The following is a 26,132-nucleotide window of genomic DNA, read 5'->3' as shown; positions in this document are numbered from 1 at the left end:
ACTGGTAAAAATGCCCACATATAGTGGGTATTTTTTAAAGAGCTGTTTGTCTTGCTTGTTTAGATTTTACCGAAGGGACATAGGAAGGTAAGCAGCAACATAACAAATCATGCACATTTAAATTAACTTATGTCCGTTACGTTCTCGCCTTGAAGCCACTCGTCTTATAACTCGCGAAATTGAAGAGCCAATGAAATTCAAACTTCAACTAGCCAGTCCCAGATCTACTTCTTTCGCGCAGCCACATATCTTAAAATCTTAGCCCAGTGCTATTATAAAGTACTCGAGCTGAAAAAGACTAAGAACAAGCCATAGAGTTGGGACACATAACTGATTTGCATGAAAAATAATGTATTGTATTATCTCTCTCATTATGAGATTAATTTCTACTTTATTTTACCTATTTTTTTACTTTTTATTTTAAATTTAATTTTTCAAATTTAAAATTATTTTACACATTGCCACATCGTGCATTTCGCCGTAAACACATGCGCTTGTGCAAACATTCTAAGCGGTAATAGAAACCAGCCCTACGCAACATGGAAATGTCGAAATAAAGGGGTATAGTTGGACGGATAAAATATTTTAAAGTCATCCAGTTCCTTATTTTAGAATGGTGCCACACTGTCATTGGCTTTTAGAACATCAGGGAAACCGTTGTCAACTATTGAAACTACATTTGACCGCAAAAACACGTTTTAATAAATTTCGATTCTGGCGTGATTTATATAATTTTTGCAAATACACATTTGTGAAATTTTAAAAATAAACCAAATTTTTAAAAAAATTTTGCGAATTAAAATTTAACAGCTTATATTATAATTTTTATTTACCAAGCTTAGGCGTGACTAGAAATCGAAAAGTTGTACCATCTTCCTCCATCCCTTTCTCTCGCCATTCCTGACCTAAACGTCAAATTCGAAAAATGTCTTATCTTATTGTTATTGAAAGTAATTAAATTTGAGGTTGGTAAAAGTTAAAGAATTTCTCTTACTCTCTAATGTCGGAGAGATGTTTACTGTACACTTTTGGATTTTTGGGAAAGAAAATTTTGCCTTTTCCCTCTGACACGTTTTTTCAAATTCGATAAAATTTTGCTCCCGCGAAATTTCGTTTTCGAAAATCGCAAAAATATAAACGTAAATGTAGAAAGACAAAAATTGACTAAAGAGTGTTCTTTATTTCGTTAAATGGATTCCCAATAACTAACTAAAGTTTTATATTTTCTTCTATTACAGTTGAAAACCATATTTACATCACTGGATACAAAATGTTTACTCCGAAACCACAAATCGATTCAACAACTGCTCCTTATCAAGAAACAAGAGATCCCTATCCACAGCAAATTTGACGAGTCTCTCAATAAAACCAGTATTTGACAATAGCATTCCTCTTTTTTGAAAAACTATTTTAACAGCAGATATAGGTCCAATGTTTTGGGAAGCCATTAAATATGCAACAGCTAAACACCCACTTCTATTAATACCAGCAATACAGTGTATTAAACATCTCCCGTTTGCTTTTCGAGCGGATTCAATGAAATCAAACGTCTCTTTAAAATGCTGCATGATGGGATAACTTTCTTCATCTTGTGAAGTAAAACCATGATATACAAAATCAGGACCATAAAAACCTTGACCAGTCCTTGTATTTTGATACAAAGCGTCAACAGTATTTAATATATGCGTAATACCTTCTTCTTTCAGGGTTTTGACGTCGGTCGAGTCTTCAAAATTACCCAAATATAAAAAATCCGTAATCTTTGTCATTTTTTTCGGAATATGTGAGACATCGGCAACTATATATGATATCGTATTTACGTATTGCAGCTGCGTTTTATCAAGACCGCAAAAGCGACTGTAATGCATCGGAAAAGTCATTTTATATCAGCTGACGTAAATATATCTCCGATATCCTATCAATGGATTTGTTAGTTCAACTAAATTCAAAGCAAAAACTGACAAAAAAAATTTGATTTTATAAAAATTTTATCCGATTCAAAAACACATTTAGGTACAGCATAAAAATTTTCTCAGACTAAAACTGTTTTTTTATAAGCAACTCCATTTTTCATTTCAGTTACAGTTCCTAAGTGCAGGATTCTTGGAAGAAGAAGTATTTGCTTGTTAGATTATTCAGATTTAGCCTTGGTTAACGTTCCAAATTTGCGGTCTGGTCTGTTGCTTAGGTTTTGAGCTTTATCTCGAACTCACTCCTTAGCAACTCGCCTAATAAAACACGTGCACACGTATCTTGATCATCCGTCATTCCCATTTGAAGAGAACCCGAAGTATAAAATGATGTTGGACTTATATCGTAGAGGTTAAAAAGTTGGTTAACAAGTGTTTTGATAATTTTTTAAAAAGCTTTTTTCATTCTCATGATATTCACATTTAAAGAATTTCAGATTTAATTATGCTGCATAAATTATGATATCATATTGAGTGATAACAAATTTTGACATTTTCTGTCATCAGTAATTTTAGACCTGTTAAGGGGTGTGCTTTATTAACTTATTAACTTTATTAATGCATTGATATTATAAAGTTGAATTGATTAACACACTAAATCGCAGATCCCGAGTTATTGGGTCCTTGGAAATAGTTTAAAGAGGTCTAGGACGAGCAAATCAGTGTTAATTCAGTAAAAGATTTTATATTCAGCCATTCTTTATCGTATCTATGCAATGATAAAGTCTGAATGCAAATCCCTTATCAGGTCTAAATTACTGATAACAGAAAATTTCTTTATACCTTGGGTTCCCTTTAAAGCTACATTAAAAAAGATCTATCTCCATTTCCAAGCAACCAGTGTATATAATATTTGTCGTAAATAGTAAAGCAATAATATACATAGTGCTAAAAGAAATAACAAAATGAAGATCTGTTATTGGTTGCTATATATATATATATATATATATAAGCTACTACAACTATATCTAACTATCTTCATCTTCTTCTAAGTTAATATTTGTTCCAAACTTTGCATACAGTTTGACTTTCAAGTCTTTTAATTCACCTTTATACTGTTGCATTTGTGTGTCTAATTCTCTTACATCATTCTCTATTGTTTCTTTTTTCGAATCGATAAACTCTTGAGCTTGTTCCATACTTAGATGCATGAATGTCTCACCAACATGTACGCTGTCAAAGTGTTAAGAAAAATTATAAGTATATATAAAGATTAATACGATCTTAATAATAATAATAATAATAAGAAAATCAGGATATAAAGTATAGGTTAAGTATAGGTACTTTTAAACCCGCTCGCATTTTTGCTTAAACTACAAAAAACTACATTTGTGTAATTTACAGACCAGAATGGGGAAAAATATATATAAAAGATAAATTAGAATATCTTGAGTTTTAAATTTTGAAACAGGTCAATTGACATAAAAAGAAAAAAAAATTATTCACAAAATCTCTTTGTGTCACATGGTCAGTTCATACCTTACAGACCAGAATAGATTTTTAGTGTTGTGTAAGATTGGAATTTCCATAACGGATACTGATTGTTTCTAAGCAAAAATACAGTCGCAAAAATCTTTTCAAAATTATCAGTACTATCACTTGAAAGATGGTATTGACAGCTATGGAGAGATGTTGTTTGAAACACAACAGAGTCATTTCCGTCCCCTGTTAAATTTTAGATTCCATTCCTCCAGTTGTAAATAAACACACAAGTAAAAAGATACGGTATTGTCCCTTCATCATCAAGAAGAATTAATTCATCACCAGCATCTTCCAGGTTTTGTAGTTCTTTCTACAAAGTAATATGTCATGTTAAAGAGTTGAAAAAATACGTTGTGGAGAATAAAAAGTAGCATTGGGTTAACATTGCTTTCAGACTACTATTTCTTTTGTGGCACCCTATCACCCTGGATTTTAGCTCAGTAATTTAATAATGCTTTACAATCACATCTTGAGTGACATAAAGTTTTATAAATGTGTCAATTCTTTTTACCCCAGGGTAATACTACGTTCTGTTTAATCTGATTCATCTGAGAATGTAAAAAGGTTACACGTAAACATAAAGAAAGTTTTTGTTACCTTTTTGTTCTCGATGATTGTTTTAAGCTCATTTTGTTTTGCATTTTTATTAGCAAATGAATTTATCATCTGCTGGTCAACATGCGTGATTTGCACTTCATCAGTAACCTAAAAATAGGTATATACATTTTAAAATACCAAACACAATAAATTACTGTTCAACGCATTTGCAGATTAGTTTGCATGTGATTTACTAACTTTTCAACAGAAATAAATAAACTTAATAAAAAATAAAAACAAAAATGAACTAGCATTGCATCTACAGATTTTTTTTGTACTGTACAAAGAAAACACGTTTATTTTACATTTTCCCTTACCTAAACAGTAAAGTGGTTTTAATAATTTAGGGCTAACATAAAACTTGTATTAGGTATTTACCTTTGTCTTTGCTACAGCAGCTGCCATGTTTTTTAATATCTATATACGTATAACAATAAATTTATATATTTACTCATATATAGATTTAAAGGTAAAATATCAAGGGCTTTACCAATTGAGGTGGTTCTGGTTTATGTTTTTTAAACAAGTTGTCTGTGCCAAAGTAAATTCTATTTAAGTGCTAGTCTCTAAGTTTTATTGGTTTATGTAAATAGTTCCCCTTTTTATGTAACCTATACATTGCCTGTTTGCGTTGGTAACTCCCCTCCATTTCGTTGAAAACTAGCGAAACAATTTTTTTGAACCAGTTACACGTCTGGCTACAAATTCTTGTTTTTGTTATTTGAAATTTAAATAATTCTCGAGTTATAAAGGAATGATTCATCAAACGAGGTACATTCGTGGATTTATGTAGTACTTTAGACAAAATGTATTATAACTTGAGAAGGAAATTTTATTGAAAAGACGTATAGTAAGATATTGTAGAGCTGAATAAGAGCAATACAACAAGGTATTTTCAAACGAAAAAAAAAATGATGGGAGGGAGTTACCAAAGCTTTACCAAAGGAGGGTGTTTTTTGTTTGGAATTTTTTTTCTCCATTCCAGTTTTTTTTTTGTAAATTTATTTTCTATAATATATAAAAATGTTTTTTAAAAAGGGAAATGTTAAGGAGATATTTTGAATATATGAATATACTGAACATGTGTCGAAAGGGTCTACCGTATCCTTAATGTGGCCTGAATTTTAACTTATAACCCTGTTTTTAACACTTTAAACTTTATTGTAAACTTCACTTGAAAAATTATGACATAATGCTCTGTTCCCAAAGTTTCATGTTCATTATCATTCATTATCATTATAGGCTTAACGTCCGTTTTCCATGCTAGCATGGGTTGGACGGGGTATATTAATGACCCTCTTCCAATCTGATCTAGACTGTGTTAAATCTAAACTCAACTTTCTCTGTATCAAGTCTGTCCTTATAACCTCCTGCCAAGTCTTTCTCAGTCTGCCTCTGGGCTTTGCCCCAGGAACTATTAAGTCTCTACACTTTCTTACCCAATTATCCTCCTCCATTCTTTCCAAGTGCCCCAGCCAATTCAATCTTCTTATCTGGATAACATTTTTAATTCTACAGATACTTACCCTGCTTCTAAGCTCATCTGAACTCTTTCTGTCTCTCAGACTGGCGTTACACATCCATCTAAGCATTCTCATATCATTCCTTTCTAAACGGTCAAGATCTTCCTGCTTCACTGTCATGTCTCACTACCGTACAACATAACACTTCTTGCACAGGCCTCATACAACCTACCTTCTACCTCAATTGACAAGACTCTGCTAATCAACAAAGGAAGTAACTCTCTGAACTTTTTCCAAGCAGAACCTATCCTGCAAGTAACACTTCTTCCAACACCCCCTCCACATATTGATAAGATTTTTTGTTTTTAGATTCGGGGTCTGTGAAATATATATTATTATTATTTACAAATGTTTACTTGGGATAAGCGTAAACCAGGAATTTGCACTTCTATATGGAACTTGAAAGTCAAACTGGTAACAATGTCACAAATTTCCTATTTTTTTTAACACGTTTGTCACATCAATAAAGTTTGTGGATTTGTAACAGCATCCATGAAAGGATCACAAAGGTATTACAAAGGCAGGTAGGGTTCAACCAAAAAGATTGCTTTTGAACACAGGCATAGTACCAGGAAATGCAAAAAAATACCATTGTTTGGTGGAACATGGGAGATCGAGAGATGTGTGTGTGTGTGTGTACAGAAGAAGAAGAAGAAGTATTTATTCTACAGTAATAGCATACGTGAGGTAAAAGTCAAATAAATATCAAATTTATGAAGAAAATCACTGTAAGGAGACCAGCATTATTAGCCTACAGCTATGACAAGATGCTGGCCACCCTTAATATACAAAAACAAAACAAAAAAACAAACAAAAACCTATGCAAAACGCAGTAACATATTAAAAAAAAAACAAATGATGACAAACTCAGCAGTACAATGAGAAAAAGAACTGGATCAGAGAAGAAGTTAGTTTAGGAGAGGTGAGAGAGACTAGTTGAGTTGAAGGAAAGGAGTTTTGTACAAAATTGCATGAATAAATGGACTGACTTCGAATAGGGGTCAAGCCGAAGGATTTAGTTAACACAGTGCGGGGATTTATCAAACCAAGAATAGATCCTCGAGTCCGATAAGAGTGGGAAAAGTCAACTTTGTAAGCATCAAGAAGTGCCTCTGGGAGTTTTCCGTGATATAAATTGTACAGAAAAATTAAATTTTTCATGTGGACCAAATCAGCAAGTTTTAAAATATTAAGATTAGCGAAAAGAGGGGTAGAAGTCATTCTGCATTGCGCAAAAGAAACTAGTCTAACTGCACAACGTTGTAAACAGTAAATACGATCAATATAGTGATGACCAGGTTGGCCCCAAATTTCATTGCAGTAACGAAGATGGCTACTAAAGATAGCATGGTACACAGTTTTCAGAACACTTTGTGGAACAAGGTGTCGGAGTTTAGCTATAGCTCCATTAGCCCTCTTGAGTTTAATCGCAATCGCATTGATCTGAGATTTCCAGTTAAGATCAGAATCTAAGAGAATACCAAGGTACTTAATGCAGTTACTGGGGAAGAGTTTCTTGAAAATTTTATGGCACAATTTAAATCATTTATATAAATAAGAAAGAGAAGAGGGCCTAAAACAGATCCTTGTGGCACACCATGTCTAACAACTTTGTACTCAGATTCAGTTCCATTAATTGATACAAATTGTTGTCTGCTAGATAAATAAGAACGAAACAGATTAAGAGGAGTTCCTTTGATACCATAATGAAAAAGTTTTTTCAGGAGAATTTTGTGATCAACAGTGTCAAAGGCCTTCTGGAGATCAACAAAAACACCACAAGCAAACTGGCTATTAACAAGGGCATCCATTATTTTTTGGCATATATTTTGAAGAGCTTGTGCAGTGGAGTGTTTTTGTCTGAATCCAAATTGTTGAAAGTACAAAATTCGGTGTTGTGATAAAAACTGATATACATGTTTGTAGATCAGTTCTTTTAAAGATTTTGTCAATATTAGATAGTAGAGAGATTGGTCTATAATTTGTACAATCAAGTTTGGACCCTTTTTTAAAAACAGGAATAACTTTTGCAATTTTTAAATTGGATGGAAATACACCCGAAGAGAAAGAGAGATTAATCAGGAGGTTTGGCAAATTCAGATTTCAGAAGAGATAGCACTGAACTAGGAATACTGAAGGGACCTGATGCTTTTTTGCTGTTTAATGATGCAATGCAGGAGGTTAATTCATCAGTGTCCGTTGGAGAAAGAAAAATAGATGCAGGATTTCTGTTATGAAGGAACTGGCAAAAGTGTTTCGAAGAAAAAGTAATCTTGGATCGAATAGTATCAGCAATAGAAGAAAAATAATCATTAAAAACATTGGATATTACAGAAGGATCAGTCACCATTGTCAAGGTTTAAACAGTTAGGAAAGGATGGCTTGGATTGTTTAGTAGATATAATAGAATTGATGCCTTTCCATACCTTATAAATATTTACAAGGTTATTGTTGAAATAGGAAGCATAAAACATTTTCTTACTCCGCCTACACAAGGATACGATTAAGTTACGATACTGCTTATATTGATCATTAAGAGCAGATTTAATCAAAGGATCTTTAGCCTTTATAAGGGATTTATAAAGGCGATCACGTTGCTGAATAGACTTAATGATACCTTTAGTGATCCAAGGATTGGAATCACGCTTTTTTTGACGCCTTGTCAATAACCTTGTGGGCACATGCTGATCCAGAAGGCCATCCAACCTGTTGATGAATTTATCAAAGGAGATATTTACATCATCAGATTCAATTTCAAGGGCCTGTTCCCAATTAGTATCAATAATTTTGAGGATAAAATTTTCATGATCAAGTTTTTTCCAATCTCTGACCATGGCATCATTCTCAGGTGGGCAGATTACAGCTTTCTTTTGGAAGATTAAAAACTGAGGCATGTGGTCAGAGATTGCAGTACAAATATTACCAGACATGTTGTCAAAGTTAGGTGTATTAGAGAATATGTTATCTATAAGGGTGCTGGAGGAATTAGTTATTCTAGTAGGAAGAGTTATATGAGGAAGCAAGGAGAAAGAGGACGTTATATCTAAGAAATTTTCAACAGATTTATCAAGGTTACAATTTAATAAGTTGATGTTAAAGTCCCCTAAAAGAATCAACATTTTCTTTTCTTTGGATACAGTTTCTAATAAAGGGGACAAATATAGTGTATTGAATTCATCCACTGACATGCTAGGATGTCTGTAGATGCACCCAACAACTACATTCCTGCCCTTGTTTTGAGATATCTCCACAAAAACAGATTCAAGTTCTTTGCTTTTGAATACAAGTTGATTTAGTTCGTTACGACAAGTATAATTAAGTGAGGATGAAATATACAAAAGTGCACCTCCTTTATCAGAATCAGAAACAGTATGTTCAATGGAATAATCAAATAAGGAGAGGTTTTCAGAGATATTATGACTGGATAATTTAGTCTCAGTAATACCAATGATACTGAAGTCAAACCCAAGTTGGCCGAGTAGAAGCTTTAGTTCATCAAAATGGAGAGAAAGGGATGCAATATTTAGGTGGAAAGCAGAAAAAGTTTTGTTATAAAAATTATTAGAGGCAAATTCATCAATATCATAATACTTACAGTTGACCTCCCCCTCAAAAGATTGATCCCAAATTTCAATTGAAAGAGAACTTAACTGTGAAAAAAAAGGTCTCAACAGATTATTTGGAAAAAGAGATGGGATACTTTTGTCAATATTAGAAGGGGCATCTTCACGTAGTAAAGGAAAAATTTTGGGACAACATTCGATACAGTGTCAATCATCAGTGTGGGTCTATCCAGTTTTAAGGTCGGGTTGCTCGGAATACAATTTTAAAACTGAGATGATATGGTAAGTTAAGTTATTCAAACTAAAAAATATACATATACAAATTTAGTTTTAATAAACGTTTGACAAAATAAGTTGAAATATATTTTTAAATAATCGTACCAGATTGCCCAAGTGTGAAACCAGATAGACTTGAAATTGAATTACGCTAAAATGTTTCTTGAAAGTTTGACGTGTGTAACAAATTGTTTGATGCTTTTTGTATAAAGTTATTTTGTGACTGCTCAGTTTTTGTGATTTGACGGAATGAATGAAAATGTAAAAAAAACGTATTATAAAGTAATTGACATGAAATCCCTAATGACACGATCAAGTAACAATTAACAATTAAACAATACGTATAGCTAAGATGAAACATAATGATACAATACAAGTGGGACGTACGAGACAATGAGACACGGGACTGGACAAGTGAGTAAAGAAATGAATAAACAAGGCATAACGATAAATGGTAACACTACACATGACAAGTTACATTTTACGGACTAACATAAACAATGAATTTTGATTCAAGAATATATATATATAAACACAACACTCCACCAGCGGAAGTATCAAACATTCATTGTTGAAACATGGAAAGTTCGTCCATTATATCTAATTCATCAACATGGTGAATTACAACCAAACTACGAACTGCACGACGAGTAATTCGATTGACCTTTTCATTATGGTTACGATAACGAATTTCGACTTTACGTATCTTTTCGTCTTTATCCATCACGACTGCTTCGACAATACCGTACTGATAATTTGAACATAACGGGGTATCTTGTTTCAGAAACAATACAATATCACCCTTTTGAATACTTTTATCTGATTTATACCATTTTGGTTGAGCCATTAATTTCGGTACATGACTCAGGAGCCAATTTTCAAACCAAGCATTGAACACTTCTTGATTTGCTTTAAATACTCGATCTGGATCATTTGTCACAATCATACTTCCAACGGGACTCCTCTCATTATTTCTACCCAACCTCAGACGATTTGGTGTAAGAAGATCCATAGATTCAAAGCTGGAAACTATGTTACCCAAAGCTAGTGGTAAATTGTTGATGTTGTTAGCAATCTCTGCTGAAATCGTCTCCCATTGCATGATAGATAATCTTCTATTGGTCAACGAAATTTCTAGCGACTTTTTCACTTCTCTTATCTTTCTCTCTACTCTGCCATTAATGTTATGACCTCCTACTGGGCACAATTCATATTCAACTGATACATCCTTGTGTAAGTTGTGTTTGATGTCAACATAATTAAGCTCCATTGAGTGAAATGCTTTCACAATTTGACTTCCTTCGTCGGATAGCAACAATTTTGGATAGCCATTTTCACAAGAAAATCGCACAAACGCTTGAATAAATGCAGTTGATGAATAATCCTCCATTGTCTTAATTGCTGTACAAGAAGTTGTGTTGCAGCAAAACACGACCAACCAAATTTTGATAGTTGCTCTTTTGTGATGATGTGAGTATGCTCTAAACGGTCCACACAGATCAACTTGAGAAATATAAAAGCATGGTGCAATAGTAACATTATACCTTGATATTGGTCCCATTGCTACTTCAATATTTTTCCTTTGAAGATAACGACACCTTTGACAGGATTCTCTAATCCATTTAACAATACTTCTTCCTTCGATTATAAATGCTTTCTTAAGCACAAATCTCCATACAGATTCTACACCAGAGTGCCTTACTGTGCTGTTGTACCAGTGAACTTCATTAATTATGCAATATGCTAACGGGGAGTATCTATCAACCACAGGTACACAAAATGTGCTGGCTGACAGATCTTTCATTGCTTCTGTCATCTTTCCCACGATAGTTATCTCTTCAGTTGGCAAGATACGGCCAGTATAATACAGGATGCCATCCTTTTCCTTGGTGAATTTCTCGTACTGTTTTCGTGGTAGAAAATGCTGGATTTCAAGAGCAGCTTTTCTGAAGAAATATTTCTCAGCTTTTCGAATGTCGTCATCTAACAGTAGCAGAGTGGATTTTGTGGTAATCGGTTGTTTCTTTATTGATTGCAATGATGATTGTCTATGACTGATAATACTTTTACGCACATTAAATACAAATTTGAAAACAATGGCTAGTATACGAATCACGGTTTTAAAACGGTATTTGTTGGGATCGATAATATAATTAGAAAATGCTCTTCTTTTAAAAACTTCATCGGGGATTTTCCTCTGCACATAAGATAATCCGTCAAAATCAAAAGGACTTTCTTTTCTTATTTCCTCTTGTTGAGAATTGGTAAGAGTAATATCTTTGATACTTTTGCATGGGAATTGACTAATTTCATACCTCATCCAGTCATATCCGTTGCACCATCTTGAATCTTTGTCAACATCTTTCAGGCTAACACCTCTTCTTGTGCCAAGATCTGCAATCATGTTTTCTGATTGGATGTATCTCCAATCTTCTATCGTGGTAAATCTTTGAATGTCAATGACACGGTTTCTCACCCATTGTTTCAGAGATCGATTATTATTACAAATCCAAAACAGGACAATTTGCGAATCGGTAAATTTCACGCTGCTTTTATAATATTGGTAAAATGCTTTTCTTACCACCTCTGATGAATGAGTATTAACTAATGAGGCGTACAACTCTGCTCTTGGTAAGGACAGACCTTCAGGAACTAATCTTGACTTTGACAAAACTAATTGGCAAGAGTAACCTCCACATTTCCGTTTAAATCTCACATAAATTGCAATGCAAATTAAACACTTACTTGCATCGCCAAATGCAAGTGTTTCCACGTCTAGACTTAGGGCGTCTTCTGGTATGATTGCTCGATCGAATTTCAGGTTCTTCATCTCTGATATCATCTCAAAGTGTGATATCCATAACTGGCGTAAATTATCTGGTATTGCATCATCCCAGTTAAGCCTTTTGACAACCAAATCATGTAAATCAAGCTTCATTCCAGCAATGATAGGTGTTAACATCCCTGTGAGATCAAATACCTCTGCGACTTTTGATGCACAATGTCGTCTGGTTAATGTTGATGGTATTGATGTGATTTGAACTGTTTTTCTTCCTCTATGTTTTCTCGCAAAGTTAATAACTTTTATGTCAAGCGATATTAAATCGTCTTTTGGATGCCATAGTAAGCCAGCGACACAAATTGTGATGCCATCATCTGATAACGAATTGTGAGGATCTGAACCAGAAAACGTTACTCCTTTTAACTTAAAGCCTCCGCGATTTAAGACCAGTTCTAATTGATCTGCTCTTTCCAATGACTTTTCTTTAGTATGTTCACCAGACAAACAATCATCTACATAGATATCTCTAAACACGATCTCCTTGATTTCTGGAAATTCTTCTTTGGACAACATGGCTGTTTTCTTTAAGCCAGTTTCAGCTTGATTACCACTAGACCGGACGCCATAGATCAAAGTTTTGATGATTTTTTGTTGGAGTGGTTTTGAGTCATCCAAATTCTCCTTCCAGAGATATCTTTGAAAGCACCAGTCATCTTGATGTAGTTTTACAGAATTATACATTTTCTGAATGTCAGTATGAAATCCGTATTTGTAAATTCGCCATCGGATGAATATTTCTACGAGTTTGTTCATGTTGTTTCTCCCTTTTGCCAAGATATCATTGAGACTAAAACCTGTATCAGTAGGCTGAGACGCATCGAATACCATGCGGCAAAGAGTGGTGACCGAGTTGACTTTCCAAACAGTTCGCCAAGGTATATAGTTTTGAATTTGAGCTTCTTCAAGTGATTTTTGAATTGATCTTGGAAGATTTGTGACATATTCGACGTGGCCTAGAGTGTGCAGCTTCATCTCTGATTTGATTACGTCATCTTTATCCTTCTGGGTGTTGGCTAATTTTTTCATTTGTTGATTGAATACCTTTAATGCTTTGAATTTGTTTGGACACAATTTGACGATTGGATTGTGTGTCATTGGCAGTCTTGCCACAGTTGAATTATTGATTTTATCTAATGTGACTGATTTTTCGATCATCTCCTGTTCCACTTCTTCTCTGATGCTGATAGTGTCATCTCGATCATGCATTTTACATACTTTGCAGTCTCTGCATTGCACACATCTGTAAGTGATTTCGGTTCCAGCGTGTTCTACCTTCTCAAAACTTTTGAGTTGACGGTTGCATATCATGACTTCTTTGTCATTTTTATCTTCTTTTTCATCGTAATCTAAATCAAACTGATAAGAATGGTTTTTATATCCAATAATAGAAATATCTGGATTGACTTGGTATCCGTTTTTGAATAATGGGTATTGCATGGCCACAAAATTGGATGTTTTGCTAAGATGATGGTACCTTTCTATTTCAGTGAAGACTTGATGAGGCCCACCAATGACTCCTGTACTTCCATCACTGTTCTTAAAGCAGGACTTATATATGGTAAGACCAGATGGCAATTGAAAGACTTTTTCGGGGAAGTAACGTAAGTATTTTATGCCTATCATAAAATCAACATGGCCGCCCACTGAAGATGGTAACTTAGGTAAATAATTTACATTACCTCGATTTTTGCGGTATTCATTACTGATATCTGTCTCCACCTTTCCTTGCAATGGAAAATCAGGAAACTCTGGTGTTATCTGTTGAAGACAAACTCCTGTCATAATTGCATCATTCCCATTTATCAAGGGTAATTTAACAGAATAGATTCCAAATGGTGATTCTGTCATCACACCTCCAACACCACCTATCTTAATTGGTCCATTAACTTCTTTTGTAGCATTTTCTCTGAGTCTCTTCACAGCATCAAATCTAGAAACGAAATCTCCACATCCACTATCATAAAATATGGTAAAAGGTTCATCATTTACCTTTATTGTTTGAAGCATATATATTGCACTTTCGTCAACTGCATCTGACTGAACATTATTTCCGTGTGCTGTGGAGTGAAAGGTCAGTTGAATATTTTTTGAAAAATCTGGAAGCTCAAATCGTTGTCGTAGGATGCATCTCTGCTTATAGTGTTGAAGCAAGTCCCTATTCTCAGGTGTGTCTTTGTGCTCCTCACATACCAACACGTGCATTTTAGATGGATATTTGTCATGTGATTGATGTTTACATGTGAAATCTCTCTGGCATTTCCCCTCTCGATGTTTTCCTTGCTTTTGTTTAGCTCCTGGAAATAGACACTGAAAGCAAAGACCATTTCTTCTTAAAACAGTAAATCTATCTGCGGGTGACATATCGACAAATTTCTTACAGGCAAAGTACTGTATCAACATGGATCCAGAAGGTCCATTAGTAGCTACATGATTTCTTTCTCCACATATAAAACAAGACAAATTTGATATTACCTTGTCATCGAAGTCATTGTTATTGAAGTAGTTTGATTCTTTGACTTGTGGAGGTTTTCTTTCTTTTCCTAGTAACAGTATCTTTTGTTGGTAGATTCTCATATCTTTTTCCAAAAAATCAATCAATTTATTCCATAAATTTTCACCATCTTCCTCACATTCTGTCGCGAGCCATCTTGTTACTCTACTATCTCCTAGCAGCTTATAAATTCTTTCTAGTGCATCTCCATAGAAAAGATTATTTTCCAAACCATGCTTTTTGCATAATGAGAGCAGATCCTTCATGACTGTAATAATTTTCGCTATTCCGTTTGTAACCTTTTCCGGGTCTCTTAGCTTCCACAATAAATCCATGTTGCTCACTTCATGTAATTTTTTCGCTAGCATGGTTTTGCAATCACCATATGCTGCTATGAGTCTTTTCCATATCTCTTCAATGTCGTCAACATTCCTAACTAACATTAAAGCAGGATTCTCAAGGTAATTATTTCTTAACAGATCAGGTAGTAAGCGTTTTGGTGTAGATTTAAGGTAGAGTTTCTCAAACATAGTTTGAAATGTGTAGATATCAAGAGGTGAGCTATAGTCCTTGAATTTAATAAGCTTGATATTTAAAGAAGAAGTGTTAAATGACTCAACTTTCTCAATTTCTCGTGAATTAACCTCGTGTTCCACTTTCTGAATATACTCTCTCTTTAGAAATTTAAGGTTATCATACCTGTCCATGAGTTTTCTAACATCTCTTATCATAGGTGAGTTTTCAGGAGTATTAGTACAAATTTTTTCGATCTTCTCTCCTATTTTTTGAATTATTTTCTCTTGACAAATTAATTCATCGTACCTCCTTTTGATTGCTTTGTCACTTTCTTCTTCAGGTATGCGGAATTTCTCCTTTAGATCATTAATAAGTCGATCGGATTCATTGATAAGAAACAATGTTGAACTTTCATTGCAGAATCGGATGGCTTTCTCTTCTTCCACCTGTAATTCTTTCTTCTTTTGCTTGATCGCTTTAATATATTCACTGATTGATTTGTATTGAAGAGTGAACGATTTTCCATACTTTCCTTCATAATCTTCTCCAAAGTGTTTTTGAAGTTCTCCATGCTTGTGTCTGTAATTAGCACGTAGTGATAGTGCTTGCGAAAGAGCTTTTTCATATATTTCATTCGATGGATATAAATCACTCACACTATCTTCCTCGAAGAGATCTTGAATTTCCATTACTAGCATAGATTCTTCAACAGCTAAGTGGTCCTTTAACAGGGACCTATTTTCCTCTTCAGACATATTTTCATCCAATTTCCAGTTGTCCACCAAGAGGCTTAGATTTTCGATATCATTCTGCGAGTCTGTTGTAGTAGTAATTTTGGTAACTTTTTCGCCAGTGTCAGATAATGTTTTGTAGTCCAATCTTTTGCTCCTCCTCATCGATTACATTGGTTCTGTTTGAATGTGGGTCTATCCAGTTTTAAGGTCGGGTTGCTCGGAATACAATTTTAAAACTGAGATGATATGGTAAGTTAAGTTATTCAAACTAAAAAATATACATATACAAATTTAGTTTTAATAAACGTTTGACAAAATAAGTTGAAATATATTTTTAAATAATCGTACCAGATTGCCCAAGTGTGAAACCAGATAGACTTGAAATTGAATTACGCTAAAATGTTTCTTGAAAGTTTGACATGTGTAACAAATTGTTTGATGCTTTTTGTATAAAGTTATTTTGTGACTGCTCAGTTTTTGTGATTTGACGGAATGAATGAAAATGTAAAAAAAACGTATTATAAAGTAATTGACATGAAATCCCTAATGACACGATCAAGTAACAATTAACAATTAAACAATACGTATAGCTAAGATGAAACATAATGATACAATACAAGTGGGACGTACGAGACAATGAGACACGGGACTGGACAAGTGAGTAAAGAAATGAATAAACAAGGCATAACGATAAATGGTAACACTACACATGACAAGTTACATTTTACGGACTAACATAAACAATGAATTTTGATTCAAGAATATATATATATAAACACAACAATCAGTGGAATTTTGTAGGGAGATATAATCACTATTAGCAAGGCCATTACAACGATTATGGATCCATTTGTTACAATAATCACATTGTACAGCTTTGTGATTAGAACTTACAGAATTGCCACAAATACCACAAGGGTACTGTGGCATTTATAGGTTATAGGAGCTTATAATATAAAATAATAATATAAAAATTAAGACAAAACTAAAAAAAAACTAAAAACAACAACAAAACAAAACAAACGAGCAGAGTAATAACACAAAGAATCTATCTAGAAATTTAACACCAGTGTCTTTTAGTTAGGTTAAGAGACACAGACTAACTTTCTAGAAAGTTGTAAACACAAAGTGGTAAAGCTAGCTAAACCACATAATTATACACTTGGGATAGATCATAATGTACAATAATAGAAAAACTAAAATGAACTATATATCAAAGGACCTGACAAAAGAAAAAAAGAGTAAGATCATAGAAATTTATATTGCAAAGCAAACAAGAAGATTCATATACTGAGACACAAGTCGCAGCAAGTACGCCATTATTGATGATGAGGCGAAGGAACTTGTTGGAATTCAAAACGGCAAAAATGTACCAGGTAGTCAATAAAACTGGAAAAAGGCGCGAAAAAAAAAGGCGCGAAAAAAGGGGCGTGTCACGGGTTTATACAATTACCAAAATATCACTTACTTAAGTAGATATTGATAATTTCAATATCTACTTCCTTGAATAAGTTTTTGAGATCTTAGATGTCAGTTATTGGAGTAATATCTCCAAATTCAGTAATTTTAATCTGAACTGTCCCATTACTTACGCGGAAAGACTTTAACTGCTTCCGTTGCCATAGTTTTTTGCACTTGTTCCAGATATTTTTATAGTAGGAACACAGGCTTTCGTTTATGTATATTTTAGAACCAGCAGGTAGATCAAAAACTCTGCCATCTATATTCTTCAATTTGGACCTGTTGTGTTTCCAAGCAATCTATTCTTTATGATTATGAGATAAAAGCTGCTTAGACAATAACTAAAAAAACTGTTCACCAGGACAACTTAAAGCTAATACGCACATTCAACCAAGACAACTAAAACACAAACTGTGAACAAATACATCTTAAGACACAAACTGTTGAAAGGACAGCTTATAACACAAATATGAACAAGGACAGCTACAAATGACAAACTATCAACAAAGGAGAGCTTAAAATTATATTAGGAAAACTAAGCACAAAATATATAGCTTATGTTGCTAAACGCAGCACACCCCCTATCCACGCAGCACACCCCCTACCCTTTGATAAGTTATTAATTGATACAAGTAATTTACCATCAAAAGTATCCGGTATATAGCTACACAAAGCAAAACACAAGTAAAACTCTCACAAGGACATATATATAATTAAATTTTAGGAGCTTTTCATTAAAACAGGGAAATTACGTGAAAACGCTTCATAGTATTTTGCAAGATTATTAATCAAAGTCATAGACATAGCATAAATATATCTTTTATCACAGCAACCACCACACTGTAGCTATCACTATTTTTGACAGTAAATTGTTTCCTTCAAAAATTCTTTAAATCAGGTTTCCAAAATACAAAATTGGTATGAAAAATATGACCTAATGGCTGGGAAAGCCTACTTGTTGAGGGAAAGTGTTGCTAAAAATTTTTGCAGGGGGTGGAGGGTGTTTCTCAGGGTGGTAAGTTGGGGGTGAGTGCTCATAAAGGTGACTTTGTTTTCTTTATTTTGTGTGGGAAGTCTTAAGACACGTTTATTTAAAAAAGAAATTAAACATGCAGCTAGTAAAGTCGAAACATGCAGCAGTCTTAAAATTACTGCCATTTCTGTCTTAGTCTCGCGTTGCAACCGCCCTTGTTCAATATTTCTATATAAAAAATTATGATAATACTGTGAGATATGTGATAGTAAGTATGTCCATGGAATATTTAGCCATGGCTAAATGAACAATAATATAAATTTTAAACCCTTGACATTATAAAACCATCGACAGTATGGCCACAACTTTCGTTTTTCACATAAACAAACTTTAGCTACTTACTACTAACATTATTCCTCAGGTTTGATTTGATTTGCTGCAGCTATTTACACTGGATTAAATTTTGTAATTTCTGTCGAATGTTTAAGAAATATGTGTGATGTAGTTTGTGAGACACATAACAAAGACACAGTTTTCAAGAAATTTACAGAAAATATGGGCTATTCAGGTTCAGCACTTTGCTATTTAAATTCAGGCTTTTATATTCTTGATCAGAGTTTTATTTATTTTTATTTAGCCTCTGCTTGTTTTATTAAGTTTAGTCATTAATTTAGTCAAATTTATATAAATATTAAGGTTTTTTATGTATATACAAGATTTTTTAACTATGTGAAAGAATTTACCTAGCTATGTGACAGCGCACAGATGATAGATAGATGTGCATATTTTACATGGCTAGCCTCACAAATTCGAGGGATATACCCTGTCTATTATTTCCAGGAGGGGCCATGGCTTAGATAGAGAGTCCTAGAGTATTTAATGCTCATTTTGAGCGCTCTACTATACAACTCCTGGCAACATCCAACGGCCTACACAGTGTGCCATTTTCCCAATTTCCCTCACATGGCTTGGGTTAACCCAGGGCTATGGTAACATTCACTCGCACATGTTGAATCGCCGTCAAGAGGAATCGAACCCTGGTGCATCAGAATGGAATCACATAGGTCTTATTAAGAGGCCTCAATGACACTTTGTGTGTGATTTTCCATGTTAGAATATTCAGCCTATCAAATATTCTGTTGAGATCTCCTTGTAGTTCAGAGACATCTTGGACATTTGCAACACTTTGGCTGACTTTGCTGTCATCAGCAAAACATTTTCAGTTATTGTGTTTGATATCTTCATCAATATCACCAATAAGCATCTGACAAATCAGTGGACCTAAGACACTTCCTTGTTGTATACCTAAGAGAACATTAACTGGTACTGATTTTTCATCGTCCACTGATACCAGTTTAGTGGGATCGACTAAGAAGTTTTGCAACCACTTGAACATTTTCCCAGAGATGCCAAGACTTCTTATTTTATTTAGCAGGATATCAAATCATCTTTGGCAAAAGCTTTGACGAAATCCAAATAAATTGTATCTGCATTTTTACCAGATTCCAATATTTTTAAGACTTGATTTTGCTTGATCCTGTTCGTACCAGATTTTCTTTGCATCTGCACTAGAACCTTAAAGTGAAATTTCTTAGCAAAAAACAACCAGAAATAGAACAAGAACAACAAATATTTAGCAAGCACCAAAATGTATATAATTTTATTACTTTTAGCTTAGGTATTATTTTACTACCACTGTCTTTTACCTTTGAATAGTAGACCGAAATAGGTCAAATTTCTTTCTGCATCCTGAATTTACAATCCAAACAAAAATTGCATTCAGATAATTTTTCTATGACTTTCTTTTAATAAATTATGTGGACAGTGAACATGAATTCATTAACATTGAGAAATTATCAATTGTTATATTAAAATATATTTTATTAGCATCATCCTTTTATACTGTCTCTGAAAACCATTGTGCCTGTAGAGTTTTTTAATTGAAAACAGTACCTTGACAAGACCTTCAGCCAAAGTAACTGGTTTGCATTTAAACATCTTAAAATGTATTTACAAATGCATTTGTTTTTTTCCCAGAAAGCAACATTTACGCATGGTGTTGAACATTGTAGTCAGTTGGTTACATGTTGTAAATGATGGATGAGCTGGTGCCGCTTATAGAATCCTCCCCACAGAGAAATTGCAGAGAAAGTAGACCGCACTATTTAGTTTACCAATGGGGGAGCACGAAGCAGTTGCTCTCGAATCTTCTCCGTTTTTTCTTTTGGTCATCTGGTTATAATAAACGTTTAACATCTCTAAGTCAGTTATATAGCTTCTACTTATTTATCGTTTGTTGGTATCAAGTGTGTTACGAAATTGCTAGGATAGCTGGTTGTCCTGAGTTTAAATGTAAAAGCAACAATGTTACTGTACATTCAACAAAGCAGTTAGAGTATGCATCTTTTTTATCAGCGTCGATTGGATCTGCATGTTCATACACATTTATGTTGCTTTGTTTGAACATGATATACAAGCCACGTGGAAATGGAATTAGTCCTTATTTTGGATTGAAAGATATGGCTAATTCTAAAGCGAAAATCATTTTAATAACTATGCTCATATCTGGGGGGATTTTTATTGGTTACATTGCATTGTTTGTGTACATATATTATACAGAGGGCCACAAGCCAAGACGAGCAGTTTATCTAATCAGCCTGTCATGTGAGTTTATTGCAGAGTGGGTTGCCATTGTATCGCTATATGCTTTCTCGTGTTCATCATTTGCAGTAGGTATGAAATCTTTAAAACCATTTTTTGTTAAGTTTTTAATATCAAATGCATGTATAGTTAACTATCAAACACTCAGCCTTTATTATGCTATTTCTTATTGTTAATTTGCATGGTAGAAGGAACTGTGTGTTTTGTGTTTTATGTAGGAGCGTTTGCTGCAGACACATTGCGAAGAATAAAAACGTTAACAGGAGAAACTATCGACGATGTCATAAAAATTCATAAAGAGTTACGTCTCATTGTAAAAGAGACAACGGATGCTTATTCAACATGGTTTCTCCTTCATTGGTTAATTTTTGGTATCACTGTCATTATTGGTTTTGTTGTTGTTGCTTTGCATAAATTTGGACATGACGAAGTGATCAAGAAGACATATTTTGGCACCTATTTTGCATTGCATGTATTTCTTTTCATCTACCCATGCGCATGTGCAGCATATATTACAAGTACATGTGCATGTAAGTAAGTCAATGAAAGAGTAGCTAAACAGATAAATAAATATTTCGAAATATTTCGTTCGTTGTAAATCGACATCGCTATACTAACGGGAAAATTCATTATAAATATCGTTTGCTTTTGTTTGTCTTATAAAAAGTGCACGAATAAAAGCATGCAGAATAAAGAAGTGCGGAACTTATTAATGCGAATTTATGTAAAAATTTACGCCAAAAAATAACTTGCACCTAGGAGGAGTCGTCTCTTATAAGTTTCGCACTACCTTAAAACCAATAAATTGCTTTCTTCCAGAACAAAAAATGTGAATTGGATTAATTACTTGTTTAAACACTGCTATTGGAAAACTTTAATTTGAGGGCCACATTGCACTACCGTACTTAGCTCCCTTAGGTTAAGCCACCTGTAGATTCAAAATGGTCCTACCTGTTACAATTTTAAGGCGGTACATTATTTTTTATAAACTGGGCTGTTGTTTTTGCAATTTACCTGTGTACATTTTTATTAGTGAAAGTTGGACACACCTTACCTCCTAAAATCTCCTAAAATTAGGACCCAAAATACTGTTTTTTTCTAAATTATTTAAAAAATTGTATATATAATTGTTCTTTCTTTTAAAGTATTTTATTATTACGTTTTGTTAATAGTAACTCTTCATTTGCTTCTAAAAATTTTCAAATTTAGAATATAAATGATTTTTGTGCGGTTTTTTTTGGCAACCCTATTGTAATGTAAAGTTTTGATTTGTGTACAGGACGTAAATAATTTATTATTATATTTAGCGATATCTGCTAAAATCAACAATACAACGAGTGAGGATTGGAAGGAAGGTCATATTTTCAAAGATCGTCGCCAATTACAGATGTTTGTGTCGTACTGTTCTGCAAGTCCCGTTTGCTTTAAGATTGGTCGCATTACTTTTACATCAACGTTAGCATGGTTTTCGTTTTTCTTTGGTGGAACGGGTCTTCTGTTTCATTTTTTTTGAACATTAAATAGCTTTCAATGTGTGCGTTGATCGTCAATCTAACGTTAAACGACAAATTGATGTTTCGATTTGTAAGTCACTCCCAACATATGGAGATTTTAACTTTACAAAAGTGGTTTGTGAAATAATGCTTAATTCTAGAATTTTTTTTCGTACGTGTGACCAGAGCAAGGCTAGTGGTTTTAACTTTTGAAGGGCTCAAAGGTTTTTAAAAGCTCACCCGTGTCAATTAGTTCTTGAACCGTAAACGTCGTAAAATGACACGCTACTAGTCGAAGTTTTTGGGTCTTCTTTGTCTCAAAAATTAAGTAAGTAAGTTAGTAACGGAACCATTCTTCCCCTCTGACGGCAACTAAGTTACATTACCCGCTAAAGAAACGTATATCATTGCTCCAACTTGGTTGCCTGCCACACAAGTCAATTGGCGGTGAGTGGATGGTTCCATTTTAGCTAACATCACTACATTTAAAGTGCGCCTGAGTGAAGACTTAAACCTGCAACCTTATGGTTACAAGTTGACAGCGCGAACACTATACCATTACAGCCTGAAGAAAAAATGTTTAAAAATAATAATATTACAAAAAAATGTCTTTATGGTTACTGTTTTATAGGACTTAGATCTTTAGTTATTTGGTCAAATTGGAAGAGGTTAATTGTTGCTGACATCAGCTTGACCAATTTTTAAAAATGGTCGGTCTTTTTCAGCCATATTATGGTTGTTCCATATTGCGTGCCTGCTAGAATGAACAACTAGTGTTTTTTATGTGGCCTATATACCTTATCGGTGAAAAATCCGTCGGTCATTAATTTCGTCGGTAAAAATGTTCGTTACCTACGAAAGAAATTGTCACTTCTTACCGAATTCTATTGGTCGGGTATATTTGAAGGGGGAAAAGATTCAGTATTTTATTCAACATCAATTAGCATCAATTACAATGCAACCTGTGTCTTCATTTATATTTGATGTCAGTCATCAGAATTTGCTTTAATTGGGGGACTTTCTTCTTTAATGTTGTCCACTACTTCGAGTCCAAAATTAGATCTTTTTTGACGTATGTCATGCAAAAAATATTCCTAGCTTATTAATTTCGTCAGAAAAAAATTTTCGTCACCTGCAAAAAAAAATCGTCATTTCTAACTGACGAAATTTTAACCGATAAAGTGTCTACGCAAACGCTGCAGAGTTTTGAAAATTAATTTAATAATAGTAATAATAACAATAATAATAATAATCGATATTTTTCTAACATCCATTTACAATGCTATTTCTCATAAAAAGGTGTAAGGAATATTTATGTAACGTAGATAAAACCAAACGAGCAAACAACGAACAAAAATTTGTCGATATCTAGGGTCTAAACCGCAACCAGACGACTGAGGATGAAGATAATTAATCGACACATCAATAGGTCATCAACAGGTCAATTAGATGTATAAAGTAAGATAAAAAAAAATTTTCTACGGACACAAAAGTAGAACAAGTAACGAAGGTACAAATGTTATACTCTTCCATAAATTGTTATTAGTATATAAATACTCAGTTCGGTAATTTGTAAGAAATTACCATTACGCTTAATTCATTTATATTATATGTATATATATATATTATGCAATATTCTCGTTTCTAATTTATATTTGAATATATATATTTTGTATTATGTTCTGTACAAGTTTTGACAGTTTTCTAGAACGAAACTTCAACTTTTGTAGTGTGTAATTATTCTTTGGTGAGTTGTAACAAAACAATGTGTTGTTTTATGGTTTTAAGAATGAGGAGGAATAAAAAACGATATTGTCCCGCCTCTGTAACGGTCTTGTTTAGTTCTACTTCTGTAAAATGTTGTTGTAGCTAAGTAAAAGTAATCAACTAGTTAAGTTAAAAAAATCCAACTATTAAGATTTAATTTGACTTATGGAATAAAAAACGGGGCAAAATGACTAATTTTGACATTTGGAGGAAAGCATCGGCTATAAGTTTCCCCACTAACTACTAACTAAATCCCCGACTACATTAAGTTGATTTATTTAGCAAAGATTAATTTTCGCAAATTCTTTCTTTATTTGCAAAATTAAGTCCGCGCAAAAATTCCCTTGAAATTAATGTTTTTTTGTTTTCTCTCGGTTAAGCAAAGTTCGATTAAAAGCTTTATCTCAGCAGGCCTCATCCTCGTCCCCAGGGTCTTGTGGCCCCTGAGCCGTTATTTCGGAGTGGCTATCAGCTTTATCAACAAGGCAAAATGCCCTGGGAACGAGGTTGAGCAGGCCTAAAATAAATAAAAATTGCAAAAAAAAGTGCTAGTAGATTCGCAAAAATAATTTTTTACTAAAAACTTTAAAATGTTTAAAAAATCGCCATATGAACATGAACATAATCTTCGCGAATTTGAGCCGTGTGGTGAACGTTTTCTGCAACTTTAGCTAGAATAGAAACTTTACTTCCTTGCTATTTTTTGCTGAAATGCATCAAATTTGTTACTAATACAAGAACTCTAAATGAAAAAGCAATCATTAATTATTTTGAGTAGTTTTTATATTAATCAATAAAGATGGATAGCAAAGAATAAAAAAACACAGAGCGAAATTTCCCCTGGCAGTAAGAATCATCCGCACTGTTAATTTCCCAGACTAACCTGAACGCCGCTTTCTTTTTCTCCAAACAACGCTTTTTGTATAAAGTTATTTTGTGACTGCTCAGTTTTTGTGATTTGACGGAATGAATGAAAATGTAAAAAAAACGTATTATAAAGTAATTGACATGAAATCCCTAATGACACGATCAAGTAACAATTAACAATTAAACAATACGTATAGCTAAGATGAAACATAATGATACAATACAAGTGGGACGTACGAGACAATGAGACACGGGACTGGACAAGTGAGTAAAGAAATGAATAAACAAGGCATAACGATAAATGGTAACACTACACATGACAAGTTACATTTTACGGACTAACATAAACAATGAATTTTGATTCAAGAATATATATATATAAACACAACAATCAGTGGAATTTTGTAGGGAGATATAATCACTATTAGCAAGGCCATTACAACGATTATGGATCCATTTGTTACAATAATCACATTGTACAGCTTTGTGATTAGAACTTACAGAATTGCCACAAATACCACAAGGGTACTGTGGCATTTATAGGTTATAGGAGCTTATAATATAAAATAATAATATAAAAATTAAGACAAAACTAAAAAAAAACTAAAAACAACAACAAAACAAAACAAACGAGCAGAGTAATAACACAAAGAATCTATCTAGAAATTTAACACCAGTGTCTTTTAGTTAGGTTAAGAGACACAGACTAACTTTCTAGAAAGTTGTAAACACAAAGTGGTAAAGCTAGCTAAACCACATAATTATACACTTGGGATAGATCATAATGTACAATAATAGAAAAACTAAAATGAACTATATATCAAAGGACCTGACAAAAGAAAAAAAGAGTAAGATCATAGAAATTTATATTGCAAAGCAAACAAGAAGATTCATATACTGAGACACAAGTCGCAGC

General features: G+C 33.5%; 5 protein-coding genes across 6 annotated transcripts; 1 reads left to right on the top strand and 4 right to left on the bottom strand.

Annotated features, from left to right (window-relative positions):
- Window positions 1-1,160: 1,160 nt before the first annotated feature.
- LOC130614617 (dual specificity protein phosphatase 3-like) lies at window positions 1,161-2,382 on the bottom strand. The gene has a single exon (XM_057436052.1). It carries the CDS (start codon window positions 1,878-1,880, stop codon window positions 1,275-1,277), a length of 606 nt encoding a protein of 201 aa, XP_057292035.1. The 5' UTR covers window positions 1,881-2,382; the 3' UTR covers window positions 1,161-1,274.
- Window positions 2,383-2,796: 414 nt separating this feature from the next.
- Window positions 2,797-4,591, bottom strand: LOC130614619 (prefoldin subunit 4-like). The gene is made up of 4 exons (XM_057436054.1): window positions 4,428-4,591; window positions 4,050-4,157; window positions 3,695-3,762; window positions 2,797-3,143 (listed from the first exon to the last, which is right to left on the bottom strand). Exons 1-4 carry the CDS (start codon window positions 4,452-4,454, stop codon window positions 2,939-2,941), a joined length of 408 nt encoding a protein of 135 aa, XP_057292037.1. The 5' UTR covers window positions 4,455-4,591; the 3' UTR covers window positions 2,797-2,938.
- A 751-nt stretch (window positions 4,592-5,342) lies between these two features.
- LOC130614615 (uncharacterized) lies at window positions 5,343-9,108 on the bottom strand. Its single transcript, XM_057436050.1, has one exon. It carries the CDS (start codon window positions 8,758-8,760, stop codon window positions 7,912-7,914), a length of 849 nt encoding a protein of 282 aa, XP_057292033.1. The 5' UTR covers window positions 8,761-9,108; the 3' UTR covers window positions 5,343-7,911.
- A 152-nt stretch (window positions 9,109-9,260) lies between these two features.
- LOC130614609 (uncharacterized) lies at window positions 9,261-18,668 on the bottom strand. 2 transcript variants are annotated; one of them, XR_008975918.1, is made up of 2 exons: window positions 9,517-18,668; window positions 9,261-9,436 (listed from the first exon to the last, which is right to left on the bottom strand). XR_008975918.1 is itself a non-coding variant. In XM_057436045.1 (2 exons), the coding sequence occupies exon 2, from the start codon at window positions 16,154-16,156 to the stop codon at window positions 9,977-9,979; it is 6,180 nt and encodes a 2,059-aa protein (XP_057292028.1). In that variant the 5' UTR covers window positions 16,157-16,262; window positions 16,343-18,668; the 3' UTR covers window positions 9,261-9,976. The 2 variants fall into 2 exon arrangements, 1 of the variants encoding a protein (XP_057292028.1); XM_057436045.1 differs by having other exon boundaries at window positions 9,261-16,262; window positions 16,343-18,668.
- Window positions 18,669-20,419: 1,751 nt separating this feature from the next.
- Window positions 20,420-24,401, top strand: LOC130614612 (uncharacterized). The gene is made up of 3 exons (XM_057436048.1): window positions 20,420-21,161; window positions 21,308-21,619; window positions 22,397-24,401. The coding sequence occupies exons 1-3, from the start codon at window positions 20,522-20,524 to the stop codon at window positions 22,600-22,602; spliced, it is 1,158 nt and encodes a 385-aa protein (XP_057292031.1). The 5' UTR covers window positions 20,420-20,521; the 3' UTR covers window positions 22,603-24,401.
- Window positions 24,402-26,132: the final 1,731 nt, after the last annotated feature.

This window comes from Hydractinia symbiolongicarpus, chromosome 11 (assembly GCF_029227915.1).
Source record: "Hydractinia symbiolongicarpus strain clone_291-10 chromosome 11, HSymV2.1, whole genome shotgun sequence".
NCBI lineage: Eukaryota > Metazoa > Cnidaria > Hydrozoa > Anthoathecata > Hydractiniidae > Hydractinia > Hydractinia symbiolongicarpus.
This window is presented reverse-complemented; position numbering and strand designations above follow the sequence as displayed.

What these genes read in the sequence shown, in the direction of transcription:
- LOC130614619 (XM_057436054.1), bottom strand. Translation starts at nt 4,454, where the DNA reads ATGGCAGCTGCTGTAGCAAAGACAAAG. An exon ending in CTGCTGTAGCAAAGACAAAG is followed by an intron (nt 4,158 to 4,427) that starts GTAAATACCTAA and finishes ACCTATTTTTAG; the next exon opens with GTTACTGATGAAGTGCAAAT. An exon ending in GATGATGAAGGGACAATACC is followed by an intron (nt 3,144 to 3,694) that starts GTATCTTTTTAC and finishes ACACTTTGACAG; the next exon opens with CGTACATGTTGGTGAGACAT.
- LOC130614609 (XM_057436045.1), bottom strand. Translation starts at nt 16,156, where the DNA reads ATGAGGAGGAGCAAAAGATTGGACTACAAAACATTATCTGACACTGGC.
- LOC130614612 (XM_057436048.1), top strand. Translation starts at nt 20,522, where the DNA reads ATGATGGATGAGCTGGTGCCGCTTATAGAATCCTCCCCACAGAGAAAT. An exon ending in GTGTTCATCATTTGCAGTAG is followed by an intron (nt 21,162 to 21,307) that starts GTATGAAATCTT and finishes TGTTTTATGTAG; the next exon opens with GAGCGTTTGCTGCAGACACA. An exon ending in TATTACAAGTACATGTGCAT is followed by an intron (nt 21,620 to 22,396) that starts GTAAGTAAGTCA and finishes TATTATATTTAG; the next exon opens with CGATATCTGCTAAAATCAAC.
- LOC130614615 (XM_057436050.1), bottom strand. Translation starts at nt 8,760, where the DNA reads ATGTCAGTGGATGAATTCAATACACTATATTTGTCCCCTTTATTAGAA.
- LOC130614617 (XM_057436052.1), bottom strand. Translation starts at nt 1,880, where the DNA reads ATGACTTTTCCGATGCATTACAGTCGCTTTTGCGGTCTTGATAAAACG.